Source organism: Diabrotica virgifera, chromosome 3 (genome assembly GCF_917563875.1).
Source record: "Diabrotica virgifera virgifera chromosome 3, PGI_DIABVI_V3a".
Lineage (NCBI taxonomy): Eukaryota > Metazoa > Arthropoda > Insecta > Coleoptera > Chrysomelidae > Diabrotica > Diabrotica virgifera.
In genome coordinates this window covers 15,950,076-15,963,137 of record NC_065445.1, presented here as the reverse complement: position 1 = coordinate 15,963,137, position 13,062 = coordinate 15,950,076, and the positions used below count along the sequence as shown (strand labels likewise).

The 13,062-nt window shown below is 38.3% G+C and overlaps 1 protein-coding gene across 1 annotated transcript in view; it reads right to left on the bottom strand.

Annotated features, from left to right (window-relative positions):
* Positions 1 to 13,062, bottom strand: part of LOC114328947 (coiled-coil domain-containing protein 85C) — a 32,675-nt gene continuing 19,613 nt past the window's right edge. The window contains exons 5-8 of the mRNA XM_028277940.1: positions 12,703 to 12,900; positions 9,157 to 9,261; positions 6,731 to 6,936; positions 1 to 231 (exon numbers count right to left, since the gene is read on the bottom strand). Coding sequence (XP_028133741.1) covers positions 187 to 231; positions 6,731 to 6,936; positions 9,157 to 9,261; positions 12,703 to 12,900 — 554 coding nt within the window. The 3' untranslated portion in view covers positions 1 to 186. The remainder of the gene's footprint in view (positions 232 to 6,730; positions 6,937 to 9,156; positions 9,262 to 12,702; positions 12,901 to 13,062) is intronic.

Below are 13,062 nucleotides of genomic sequence, written 5' to 3'. Positions count from 1 at the left end.
TTGAATCTGAAAAATTTATTTGTAAATATAAAATTTGTTTTATAAATAAAAAACTTACTTAATATCTTAAATAAAGGCAATAAATAGAATATTTATATTTTCTTGCACTATGAATCATCTCCAGCTATTCGCAATAACTTCTCTTCAAGTTAAGAATCGGCAAGATTTTCTATTGAATGTTACAATTTAACGTCTCGTTGTATTTGGATCTTCTAATTTTCTCCATACCACCTAAAATTTTACATTTATAATATTAGTTAAACACGATTACAGTTCATAAATAATCATTTCGTTGTAAAACGAAACAAGAGCAGTCTTATACCGTGCGCTGGAATAAGTGTTACCCCCCACCCCCCCTTTATTAACTCATTTATTTTTTGTACGTAAGTAAAACGCTCGGACAGGTCGATTTTTAAAATAATCAAAGTATATTATAGCATCAATGTTTCGAACTTTACACGATCCCTCTTCAGGTGACAGGCATAACTTTGATTTTTTTTAAATGGGAAAGTACATCAAATGACACCTCATTTAAAAGCTTTTGAAATATTGATTACAAAAATGTATATAATACTTTAATCCTTTTTGAGAGCGTAGGCGCAAAATTTCGGTCGAACTCTTTTTAATCGCATTAATTTTTTTCGAATCCTGGGAAAACTAATAAATATTTTTGAAAAATTTAAACGCAGAATGATAGATTACGTTATTACCGAGGGCTGACAGTCCCTACAAATAAACAAAAAGTTTCTTGAACACATGTGCGGATCGGCTTGGGGATTTGGAATCGGAGTTATCTAAGACGCAAGATAAACAAGTAGCCGCCTTGACCAAGTTTAATAGTTTTCGTTTATTGGAAAAGGTCGGTACATACTTTGAACCAATTTTAATAGGTTGGTTCTCAGGGGAAAACGGAAAAGGGAGATTATATGTAAGAGATTTTTATTTAGCGTAGGGGTGCGAGAGTCAATCGATTTTAACATCAGGACCTCGACGGACGTGTTATTTGGGATAATCGAAAAAGACGCAACTTAAAGAAACGATTTAAGACGGGTATTATGACAAGCCGGTTATAATATTGTAGCGGTTATTTACTGTGTAATTACTTCTAATTACAATAAAACCAGCGGTTCGTAATTTATATACGACTTTATTTTTATTTATACAAGTTTACTTTACAAACTTTAGCTTAAGACCAACTCTATTTACAAATATGTCCTATTTATATATGCGATACAGATATTCCAGAAATATCTATATATCTCCAGCTATGTCCATGTGACCGCTTGCACGTCATCGTCGCTGCATCGGCGTATCTCGAAACATCGATAGTGTTCTGTCTGTCCGGAGACGGGAGCTGGTATACGAGGGTAGGTCAATAATTATTTTGTTACACTGCTCCCCTCTTAAGATCTGAGCGTCCCGATCAGCAACTCTAGATGGCCCAGGATGGCGGAATCTACAGGATTCTCCAGCTCTGCATACACCCCTAGAAAAGAAGTAACAGTCTACTGTCTTTGAAGGGTATGACATCTTCGGGTTCATGCAACACACAGTAATCCGTACGCCAGTTTCTCTGAAGATCACTTCCAGCATGCTTCTCACAATCTTCCAATCCAGATTTTCTACTGCATGGCCAATTTTTGGTAAAGCCAAATCTTTGATGTCATAATTACAGACCATTTTCTTCAAATTAGTTAGAGCACGCCATATGTTCTCGTAGCTTGGCGTGTCCGTATAAGACTTCCTGGTCACTATATACAGCAAAGATCGAGGACCATCTTCCAATCGCAATACTCTTCCAATTTTAGGTTGTTGATTCCTTAACTCGTCCAGGCGGCCGAACTTTCTATTGAATACGGACGAGATTCCTTTAGTCATCTCGAGGTCTTGTGCAACACAGTGGGCTAGAGAGACGTTTTCTGGAACACCAAACAGATCTTGCTGAACTTCTGTGGTCACGCCGAATCTAGCACTCTTTCTTTCTGCGTAATTTGACATAAATTCCTTAAAACTTGGCTGTGGTGCATCTTTCATCTCCTGTTGGAGGACTCGGGCTTCCTCTGTTTCATTTGAGCCAGCATATGGTGCAAGACGATTTATGTGAATAACTTTTGGTTTACCGTTTGGTAACTTCTTAATTCTGTATATTACGTCATTTATTTTCTTCTTAACTTCATACGGACCTTCCCATTGTCTTTTCAGTTTAGGACACAGGCCTCGACGACGTTGTGGATTATAAAGCCAGACAAGATCACCTACTTCGAAGCTTTCATTCTTGCAGCGAGAATCATATTGATCTTTCATTCTGTCACTGGCTATCTGGATGTGTTGTCGGGCAAGTTCATGAATGTTGTTCATTCGTAACTTCAGGCGGTCTACGTATTCTTCGCCTGCAACATATTCCTCGGAAGGTCTGCAGCCAAACTCTAGGTCGCAGGGCAAACGAACTTCACGACCCAACATCAGGCAGGTTGGTGTTTGACCTGTAGTTTCATTCACGGCCGAGCGGTAGGCCATCAGGAATAAATGAATGTGTTGGTCCCAATCTCGCTGATGTTCAGATACAACTTTGGACAAGTGTTTACCCATCGTTCGGTTCATCCTCTCGACCATTCCATCTGATTGAGGATGCAGGGGTGTTGTTCTGGTCTTATTGGCACCAATCAATTTACAAACGTTTTGGAAAAGAGCTGACTCAAAGTTTCGCCCTTGATCGGAGTGGATCTCCAAGGGAACACCAAATCGGCTGAAGAATTCTTTAACAAGTACCTCTGCAACGGTAGCAGCTTCTTGATTCGGTAATGCATAGGCCTCGGTCCATTTCGTAAAATAGTCCATGGCTACCAGAATGTATTTATTTCCAGCATCGGTTTCTGGAAATGGACCTGCAATGTCGATTGCTACTCTTTCCATAGGACTTCCAACATTGTACTGTCTCATGGGTGCTCTCTTTTTACCAACTGGACCATTACCGGATGCACACAGTTCACATTTCCGGCACCATCTTCTTACATCATCTTTACAGTTCACCCAATAGAACCGTTCTCGAACCTTTTGCAGAGTCTTCGTAATACCAAAGTGTCCACCTGATGTACCGTCATGCAACTGACGCAATACTTCTGACACTTTACTTTTAGGTACAATCAACTGAAGCTTAGATTCTGTACCATCATCGTTCTCAAAGGTTCTGTACAGAAGATCATCTTTTAGTATCAGGCAATTCCATTGGCTCCAGTAGGCCTTGACTTCCGGACTACATGCACTAATGTTTTGCCAACTAGGTCTCTCACCTCGACGCATCCAATCCAATACTCTTTTTATACATGGATCGTCTTCTTGGGCTTCTTGTAACTGTTGTGGCTGCCATTGCTCATTAACGACGGTAGTTCGTCTCACAGGGCAAAGCTGTTCATCTACTTTAAGCCGGTGATTACAACTTTCACTGCATGGCCGTATCGAGGAAGCATCTGTATTTGAACCAACTCTTCCAGCCCTCTTCATGCGTCTCTTCGGCATCGTGTCACGAATCACCCTCCGTACCATTTCCACCAAACGTTCATCTTTTCTCTTATCGCCTTTTTCCACGGTTATTACTCGATTGTTCCGTGAAGCTTGGCTAGCTGCTTCGTGTTCCAAGGCAATAGCAAGTGCTTCATCTAAAACTTTCGGTCTTGCTAGTCGTAAAGCTTTCTGTAGTTCATTATCTTTCAGCCCATTGACGAAGGTATCTACTGCAATTTCTTCTAAAACGCTGTCTGGCACCTCTGGATAAGCCAAACGCACCACACGAGCCACATCTGCTTCAAATTCTTGCAGATTCTCACTTGCTCGTTGACTTCTACTTCGCAGTTGTGCTTTGTATACTTGTTGTAGATGGGCATCTCCATAGCGTTTTTCTAGACGAGTGAACAAGGTCTGGTAACAATTTTCTTGACCCTTGGGAATTGACCTTAATATATCTGCAGCATCACCTCGTAAAGCAGCAGTCAAGGAAACAGCCTTTTCTTGTTCGGTCCAATGATTGGCGGTCGCAATAGCTTCAAACTGTCCAAGATATATGGACCAAGAGGACTTTCCATCAAATGGTGGTAATTTGAATCTCATATTATGCGACATTTCTTCTCTCGGTAGTTCATCTTTCACTACAGGATCTAAAGCTACTGCATGAACTGACGGTTGCACTTTTGTATCGGTTATCATGCTCTCTAATTGTTTGATCTTATCTTCTAACATTTCTTTACTGTCGTCTACGCTTTTCTGTATCTTATCGAATGTTCTAGAAACCTCTTCAAATTTCTCGTCGTTCTGTCTACAAACGTCTTTAATTACTTGAGAAACACTTTCAAATTTCTCGTTGCTCTGTCTACAAACTTCTTTAATTACTTGAGAAGTCTCGTCAAATTTTTTAGCAACGTTCTCGAATTTCTCGTCGCTTTTTCTACTAACTTCTTCAAGTTTCTCGTTGTTCTTTATAGAAGTTTCATCGATCTTTTGAGAAATGGTTTCGAATTTCTCATTGTTTTGACTACATACGTCTTTAATTATTTGAGAAGTCTCATCGAATCTTTTAGCAACATTTTCGAATTTATCGTCGCTTTTTCTACAAGTTTCATTGATCGTTTCAGAAACAGTTTTTAATTTCGATAAGATTACTTGTTCTGCTGACTGGAAGTGGAACGTCTCTGGGTCATCTCCGTTCTTCGTGAGGACATCCTTGAGTCGTGCTTGTAGGACTATCTTGCACCCACTGCTGTCTAATTCGTACTCTTCTAATTGTTCACGGAGCTGTTTTATGGTCAGTTCTTGTAGCAACATCTTTGGTCGGCACACACGTACTTTTCAAAATGTCTAAGTCTTTCCGAATACCGAACAATCAACGCACTTCAATTATTCCCGACGAATAAAGTTCAAAAGTCTTTCCGAATACCGAACAATTAACGCACTCCGATTATTCCCGACGAATAAAGTTCAAAAGTCTTTTTTTCACTTTTCATTTATTTACACTCCACACCGTTAACACCACTGTAGCGGTTATTTACTGTGTAATTACTTCTAATTACAATAAAACCAGCGGTTCGTAATTTATATACGACTTTATTTTTATTTATACAAGTTTACTTTACAAACTTTAGCTTAAGACCAACTCTATTTACAAATATGTCCTATTTATATATGCGATACAGATATTCCAGAAATATCTATATATCTCCAGCTATGTCCATGTGACCGCTTGCACGTCATCGTCGCTGCATCGGCGTATCTCGAAACATCGATAGTGTTCTGTCTGTCCGGAGACGGGAGCTGGTATACGAGGGTAGGTCAATAATTATTTTGTTACAATATTCATTAGACGCAATTATTTCCAAATACATTTCTTTTTGTAAAAACACGTAAAATTTTGGTCGCAATTACACAAACACTTTTACATTTGGTCAACTTAATAGTATCTATAATTTAATTGTCTATTTTATTAATTAAAACTGTTAAGACTCATACGGATTTTTATTACGATTGTCTTTAACGAATCCTACATATATTTGAAATTAAAAATCAGCCTAAATTTTCGCTATGACCCTGTGACTTATTAAAATAAACAATATAGGAGTTCTCAGGGACTTTCGAGCATCGAGAATAATGTAATATTTCATTTCGCTTTTAAATTTTTCAAAAAATATTTATTAGTTTTTTCAGGATTCGAAAAAAAATTTGCATTTAGAAAGAATTCGACCGAAATTTTGCGTCTACGCTCTCAAACAGGATTAAGAATTATACATTTTTGTAATCAATATTTCAAAAGCTTTTAAATAAGGTGTTACATGGTGTACTTTCCCATTTAAAAAAATCAAAGTTATGCTTGTCACCTGAAGAGGGATCGCGTAAAGTTCGAAACATTGATGTTATAATATACTATGACTATTTTAAAAATCGACCTGTCCGAGCGTTTTGCTTATGTGCTAAAAATAAATAAGTTAATAAGGGAGGTAACACTTATTCCAGCGCACTGTATTTCAGTTTGTTCAGAGAGCATCAAAAGCAGCCTAGCTGGTTTCAAACCTTATTAGGTTATCATCAGAGAGTGCATATATGATTATCTTTGAACAAACTACATTTAGATTAGCGACACGCTTCATTTATTATTTTTTTAATTGCTAATTTTAAATATTAACTTTCTTTTCTAAACGAAAATAATATGGGTCATTTAAAATTCACAATTCTTTCTATACGAAACAGATGGTAATGGCCTGTTCAGTCTCAGTTTAAAAATTCCCCATTAAATCGTAAACCTTATCAGATTTTATGTCAATAAATCACTTTTTGAATGCATTCGAGGACGCTTCTTGACAGAAATGTTTTCAGCTTTTAAAACATCAGATAAATTGGCAGCCTCTTTATGTCGATAAATTAGTCTTCAACGTAAAACCACAGACATGTGTTTTTTTCAGTATAGTCGCAGCAACCACCCGGCGCGGACACACCACCATACTCGCAAAGAATAACAAACCCTATTTCGAGAAATATTCACGCTATTTTACCGACACAAATAAATATATTATTGACAAGTTGTTGTTTTTACACTTATTTTAATTTAAGTTAATCGTTCCCGAACACCCACGGAACAAAACTAAAGATCGGGCAAAGAATTATTTAAAATTGAGGGTAGAAATTATAGAATAATACTGTGAAAAATATAATATGACTTTTTGCACGTGAAAAATTGAACAATACTTACATTACACATTTCCCTAACGAGTGCTTTCTCTCCATCGTCCATATCTTGTGAAGTAGTATCCGACATATTTTCAACTCCCAATTCATGACTTTCTCTTTCCAACTGTTCTCGTACTTCAAGAACTTGAAGAGCTCGAACGACTGCTTCTGGTCTTCCTGTTAACATCCCTCCTCCTAAATCTTGAGGGGCTGCCAAGCTAGGATCGCCTAACATTATAAAAAATATTTTAAAATTTGATTTTAACAAAAAAGAGTGTAAACAAATATAATTTGCAAAGTCTAAAGAATGAATCTACCCAATTTTTTTACAAACTACAAAAACTACGAAATATTAGAAAAGAAAACAAGACGGTGGAAGAACTATACTGTATACTAGGGAATATTATGGAAAATGTGCGAAACCAAGATCTGTACTGATGGTCACAATAAATGAGTTGGTAGTTAGTAAAAAGAAAGCCTATCGAATCTGGCTAAAAACACAAAATCCAGAAGGCTAAAGAACGTACACTTATAGACGAAGTTATAAAGTACTAAAATCGGCCTTACCTCCGAAAAAAAATAAAGGACAAGACGGATCTTAATAATTATTTTTGCATTCGATTCGTGAATGCGCCAGGAAACTTTGTGAACCGGAGCCACGATAAAGTGCATCTCAAACAGACAATAAAAAAATTCAGAACTCGTTAATTATCGGCGGAAATGAGTTCAATTTTGTTACTCGGGGGTTTTTGGGGTCGCTGAAAACGAATATGACGTCAAAAGTGATCTCCGGAGTACCTGTTGCCAAGGGTACCCACTGTTTACCTCGTCATTAAAATTTATTAAAAAATTAGTCAAACATCATTACTCGGGTTTTTGGGGCCGATAACGACGACTATGACATCGGAAATGATTTTCGGAGTACTTGGTGCCCATGGTACCTACTGTTTAGCTCTCTTGTGGAGTTTTCGGCAAAAAATTTATTAAAAAATGGGTCAAAAATAATTACTCGGGGATTTTTGGGGTCGCTAACGACGAATATGACATCGGAAGCGATCTCCGGAATACCTGGTGCCCAGGGTACCTACTTCTTATGGAGTTTTCGGCAAATTCATTAAAAAATTAGCCAAAAATCATTACTCGGGGTTTTTTGGGTCGCTGACGACGAATATGACATCGGAAGTGATCTACGGAGTACCTGGTACCCAGGGCACCTACTGTTTACCTCGTTTTCTGGAGTTTTCGGCAAATTCATTAAAAGATTAGTCAAACATCATTAGTTACGAGATAAACAGTAGGTACTCCGGGAACCAAGTACACCGGAGATCACTTCCAATGTCATATTCGTCGTCAGAGACCCCAAAAACAACCCCTAAGTAATGACTTTTATTAATTTTTTAATGAATTTGCCAAAAAGTCCATAAAACGAGGTAAACAGTAGGTACCCTGGGTACCAAGTACTCCGTAGAGCAATTCCGATGTCATATTCGTCGTCAGACACCCAAAAACCCGAGTAATGATTTTTGGCTAATTTTTTAATGAATTTGCCTAAAACTCGATAAGAAGTAGGTACCCTGGGCACCAGGTATTCTGGAGATCGCTTCCGATGTCATATTCGTCGTTAGTGACCCCCAAAAACACCCGAATAATTATTTTTGACAATTTTTTAATAAATTTTTTGCCGAAAACTCCACAAGACGAGGTAAACATTAGGTACCGTGTGCACCAGTTACTCCGAAAATTACTTCCGATGTCATATTCGTCGTTAGCGGCCCCAAAAACCCCCCAAGTAATGATTTTTGACTAATTTTTAATGAATTTGCCGAAAACTCCACAAGACGAGGTACACAGTAGGTACCCTGGGCACCAGGTACTCCGGAATCACTTTTGACGTCATATTCGTTTTCAGCGACCCCAAAAAACCCCGAGTAACAAAATTGAACTCATTTTTATTGTCTGTTTGAGATGCACTTTAAGAATGCATTTTTTGTATGCAGTTTTTCAATATTATATCATGGCTCCGGTTCACAAAGTTTCCTGGCGCATTCACGAATCGAATGCAAAAAGAATTATCAAGATCCGTCTTGTCTTTTTTTTTCGGAGGTTCAGTGCTTTATTGCTTCTACTATTACTGGAATAGGGAAACTAAGAAAACTGTGACCAAATGAAAAAACGAATGCCAAGAAACGGTGGCACGAAACGAAATGATGGAACTCAAGTATCTGAAGCATGGAAGTTTATAGGAAACCTCAGAAAATATCCCAAAGGGAGATTAAACATATTTAGAAACATTCACAAGCATAATCATAAGATTCTTATTATTAAAAAGAATATGAATTTAACAGTTGCCTAAATTCTTTTAAGAAATTTTTGAAGCCCTTATAAAAAGTTAAGTTTAAACTAGCTATTTTTTGTGGACAATTTTTTGGAAAAAAATGTTTTACTCACCTGTCGTCGTTGCTATTTGGTTGATCTTGTGAGTCAATGCTCTTTTGTCTTCCTCCAACTGCTTAACTCGTTGTTCCAAGCTTCTGACATATTGCATTATTTGATCTAAAAAAATTGGCAGTGAAAAATACAGCCTACTAGACATAACAGATACATTAGTTTCATTAAATACTATGCGTTGTTTGTCACCAAGCTGGTCATAGACATGAAAAATGGCCTGAGCTCGTAGGCCGCAACCCAAATCTTCTTCTGCGACACTACAGCCCAAATTGAGTCTTGGCCTCCTTTATTTTTTGTCTCCAGCCTTGTTTGTCTCTGACTGTTCTTCTCCATACACAGACTCCTTAAAAGGACTTGTGCGTCGCTGTTTACTGTGTCTTCCCAGCGCATTCTTGGCTTTCTAACCGGTCTCTTTCCCTGCATTCTAGCGTTCAGTGCTCTTTTTGATAGCCTATCCTATCCCATTCTTATTACATGTCGGTCCGATTGCAATCTTTGTATTCTAATGAAGTCTGACAAGGGTGTTTCCTTATAAAGTTGATAGAACTCGTTGTTGTATCGACTTCTGAAGATTCCGTTTTCCCTCACAGATCCTAGTATTCTCCTCAGTACTTTCCTTTCGAATATGTCGAGTTTGTTTTTGAATGTTTCTTTCAGGACCCATGCTTCACTACCATAACATGCTATTGGTCGAATTAAGGATCCCCCAAACCGACGCGAAACTTTTGCGACGCGAATTTTTCGTTGCGGAACATTCGCAGGCGAAACGGTAGCGGACAAGGCTTTCCCACATTGGCGCGGAACCTGACGCGACTGTTCGCCATACAAATATGAACAAATTATAATTTTAGGGCGGTCTTTTCATCTCCGGATAACTAATTAGTTTAGTTTATCTGACAGATATTTAATAAAACTGTCAGATAAACTTCCCGATAACTACATAGTTACCCGGAGCACAATGAAAATAACGGCAACCGCATTGCTGACCAGCTATCTAGGAAGGCAGTAGGCGTAAGAGTTTTAGGCCTGCTGATCTTTTTGGCTGGTCAATTACAACAATCTAGGAAATTGCCAAAATGTCACTCCCGCACGCAAACCGTAAAAAGATGGGAACAAGGGCCTGAATGTAGACTTGTAAGGGAACACTAAAGAACCTTGAGAGGTCAGCATTAGAAAACTACTTGAGAATGACCAGGAAAAGCCTACGCTTGACAGTTGGTTTTTTAACTGATGTTATCTTTATTGATGTTATTATCTTTATTTCATAATCATTAATCAACTATTATTTCTGAGAATGGATGACTAGTTCATGAAAATTCATGCATTTTTACTAATTTAAAATATTTATTTTAATTCAATCATTTTCTCCCAATTCTAACCCTATACTATCCTAGATTTTATCCTTTTTTCTTATATTTTTCTAATCTTTACTTAAATCATGTATTGTAGGATATTGTTTCACAATTTCAATGAGTTTTTCTGTAACAGACATTTTAATTCACGCGAAACTACAACGGCAGCGGAAAAAACCGTGCATGCAGCGTTTCATGAAAACAACGCTGATCTACCGCGACCGTTGCGGATATCGCCCCAACTAGTTGAACACGCTCATAAGTCGCCGTGCCTATCGATTCGCCGCGATTCCGCGTAGGTTGCGGTTGCGAAAGTTTCGCGTTGGTTTGGGGGATCCTTTAAGGTTTTATAGATTCTTATCTTTGTATTTCGGTGGACACTTTTAGACCGAAATATCGTTGTCGTGGATGTGAAGAGAGCTAACCCACATTTTCTCAAAGATGAGTTCACTGCAGCATCGCAATCAGAAAGGTTCCATGTTGTAGTGAAGACAGCTAAGTGAATATGTTGTTTCATTCAAAATGGAACATTTCCAAAACATGGAACATTTCTGATTGCGATGGTGCAGTGAACTCATTTTTGAGAAAATGTGGGTTAGCTCTTTCCACATCCAAGACGACGATGTATGGGAAAGGGCAAAATAAGCTCTGTTTGCCTGCGCTATCCTCTTCCGTATTTCTCAATTTTCTGATCCGTCGGCATATATTTCTACTCCCAGGTATGTAAACTTTCCAACCGTTCCAATGTCACCTTCATGTATAATGTTTTGTGGTACTATATTTTTCTTCTCGTCTGTGTCATTATTTTTGTTTTTTTCTGTGTTAATTTCCAGACCTAGCCTTTTTGTTTGCGTTTTTATCACTGCGTATGTTTCCTGTGCTCCTGTTGATGTTCTACTCAAAATATTAATATCACCGGCATAAGCGGTCAGTTGAACCGTTTGGTTGGTCAGTAGGCTTCCTCGTCCAGTTTGCATTTGCCTAACTGCGCATACTCTAGTGCCAGGTTAAACAATGTTGGGGCCAGCCCATCTCTCTGCTTTATTCCCTGCGAAATTTCATCCATTATGTATGAATATTGCCAATTTAGCCAATATATAGTTTGTTCCTTTTCGCTGAGTCGTATGCCTGTTTGAAGTCTACAAACACGTTGTGAACATCAATATCGTGTTACCATGATTTGCTCAAGATCTGCTTGACTATAAATATTTGATCCAGTGTCGATCTTCCCCGTCGGAAGCCCGTCTGATACTCTCCAATAATATTTTCTGCTAGTGGTTGGAGCCGCTGGTTTATAATATACGTGAGGATTTTATATGCTGTACATAGTAGAGAAATTCCACGGTAGTTTTTGCGCTGGAGTTTGTCTCCTTTTTATACCCAAATACAATAGATAAAAACCTATTTCTGATCCCTGACTAAACTCTTCCTGGCCAGTGCTACTCACGGAGAGGAACGACCAAAATAAAACTGGACTCCAGAAAAATTGATACCAAAATCAATTCTACCTATGTACTATAAAGTCACACAGAAATCTGCGATCTACCTCAAATTCCAATAGAGCGACTGCGAGCGATCCAGTGACGCCAGTGCCGTGGACTACTCACAGAGATACGGCGCCCAACGTGGGGCAGGACTCCAACAACCCAAACTTCCCACACTACTAGCTGCCCTGATGCAAGCGGTGCCAGCACTCACAATGGCTTAAACCAAACCCTAACAACCATTGCAAGAACCAGAGAGGACAATTATGACATCAAAATGGCGACCCACACCCCCTAAATTTACCGGCAAAGAAGCAGAGACCTTCCTTGTAGACATGGTAGTGATGATGAGAAATACTAGACAACCTATCTTTAATTCATCAATGAGAACATACAAAACAATCTATGCAGCTAACCTGAAGCTTAATAAAAACTCAAATTGCGTGGAATGGTAACACACAGAAAGGCCAACCTAAATATCTTGGGAGTAATTCTGGACCGGTCCCAAACCTACAGACAACACTGCCTAAAAACGAGAGGGAAAGTAACAACTATGAAAAGCATTATAAGGGGAAGTAAATAGAATGCATGTCCTGGCATCTTAAGAACACCTGTGGGGTTTTCAACTGCTGAATATGCGTGCCCCGTATTAAATGATTATGTTTCTCAATATTTTAAAAAGCATATCAATGTTAAAAATAAAATTTTACCATTAAAAGTATTTCGCTGGCGGGCAAGGTTCTCGTGCAAGATTCTTTCTCTGCTTTCAGATCTTCTTTGCGGATTTGCTCCGGAACTGAACTGTTGGGGTACAGCAGGTTCGTCAGCATTTGTACTCGAACTTGATCCATCACCGTCGTCCCTCAGATTTCCTCCAGCATTGTTTCCACAACTTGGACAGAGTGAACCTAAAATAAAATAATTACCGTTTTTTAAAAAATGCACTATAAAAGAAAACGTAAATTCAGTTAATGAACTGCCCTTTTTGTATTTGCCATTCAGATGAAAAAACAGAAAGTCTTGATGATAAAGATCTACGCATTATTAAAAATCTTTACTGGCATCAATAT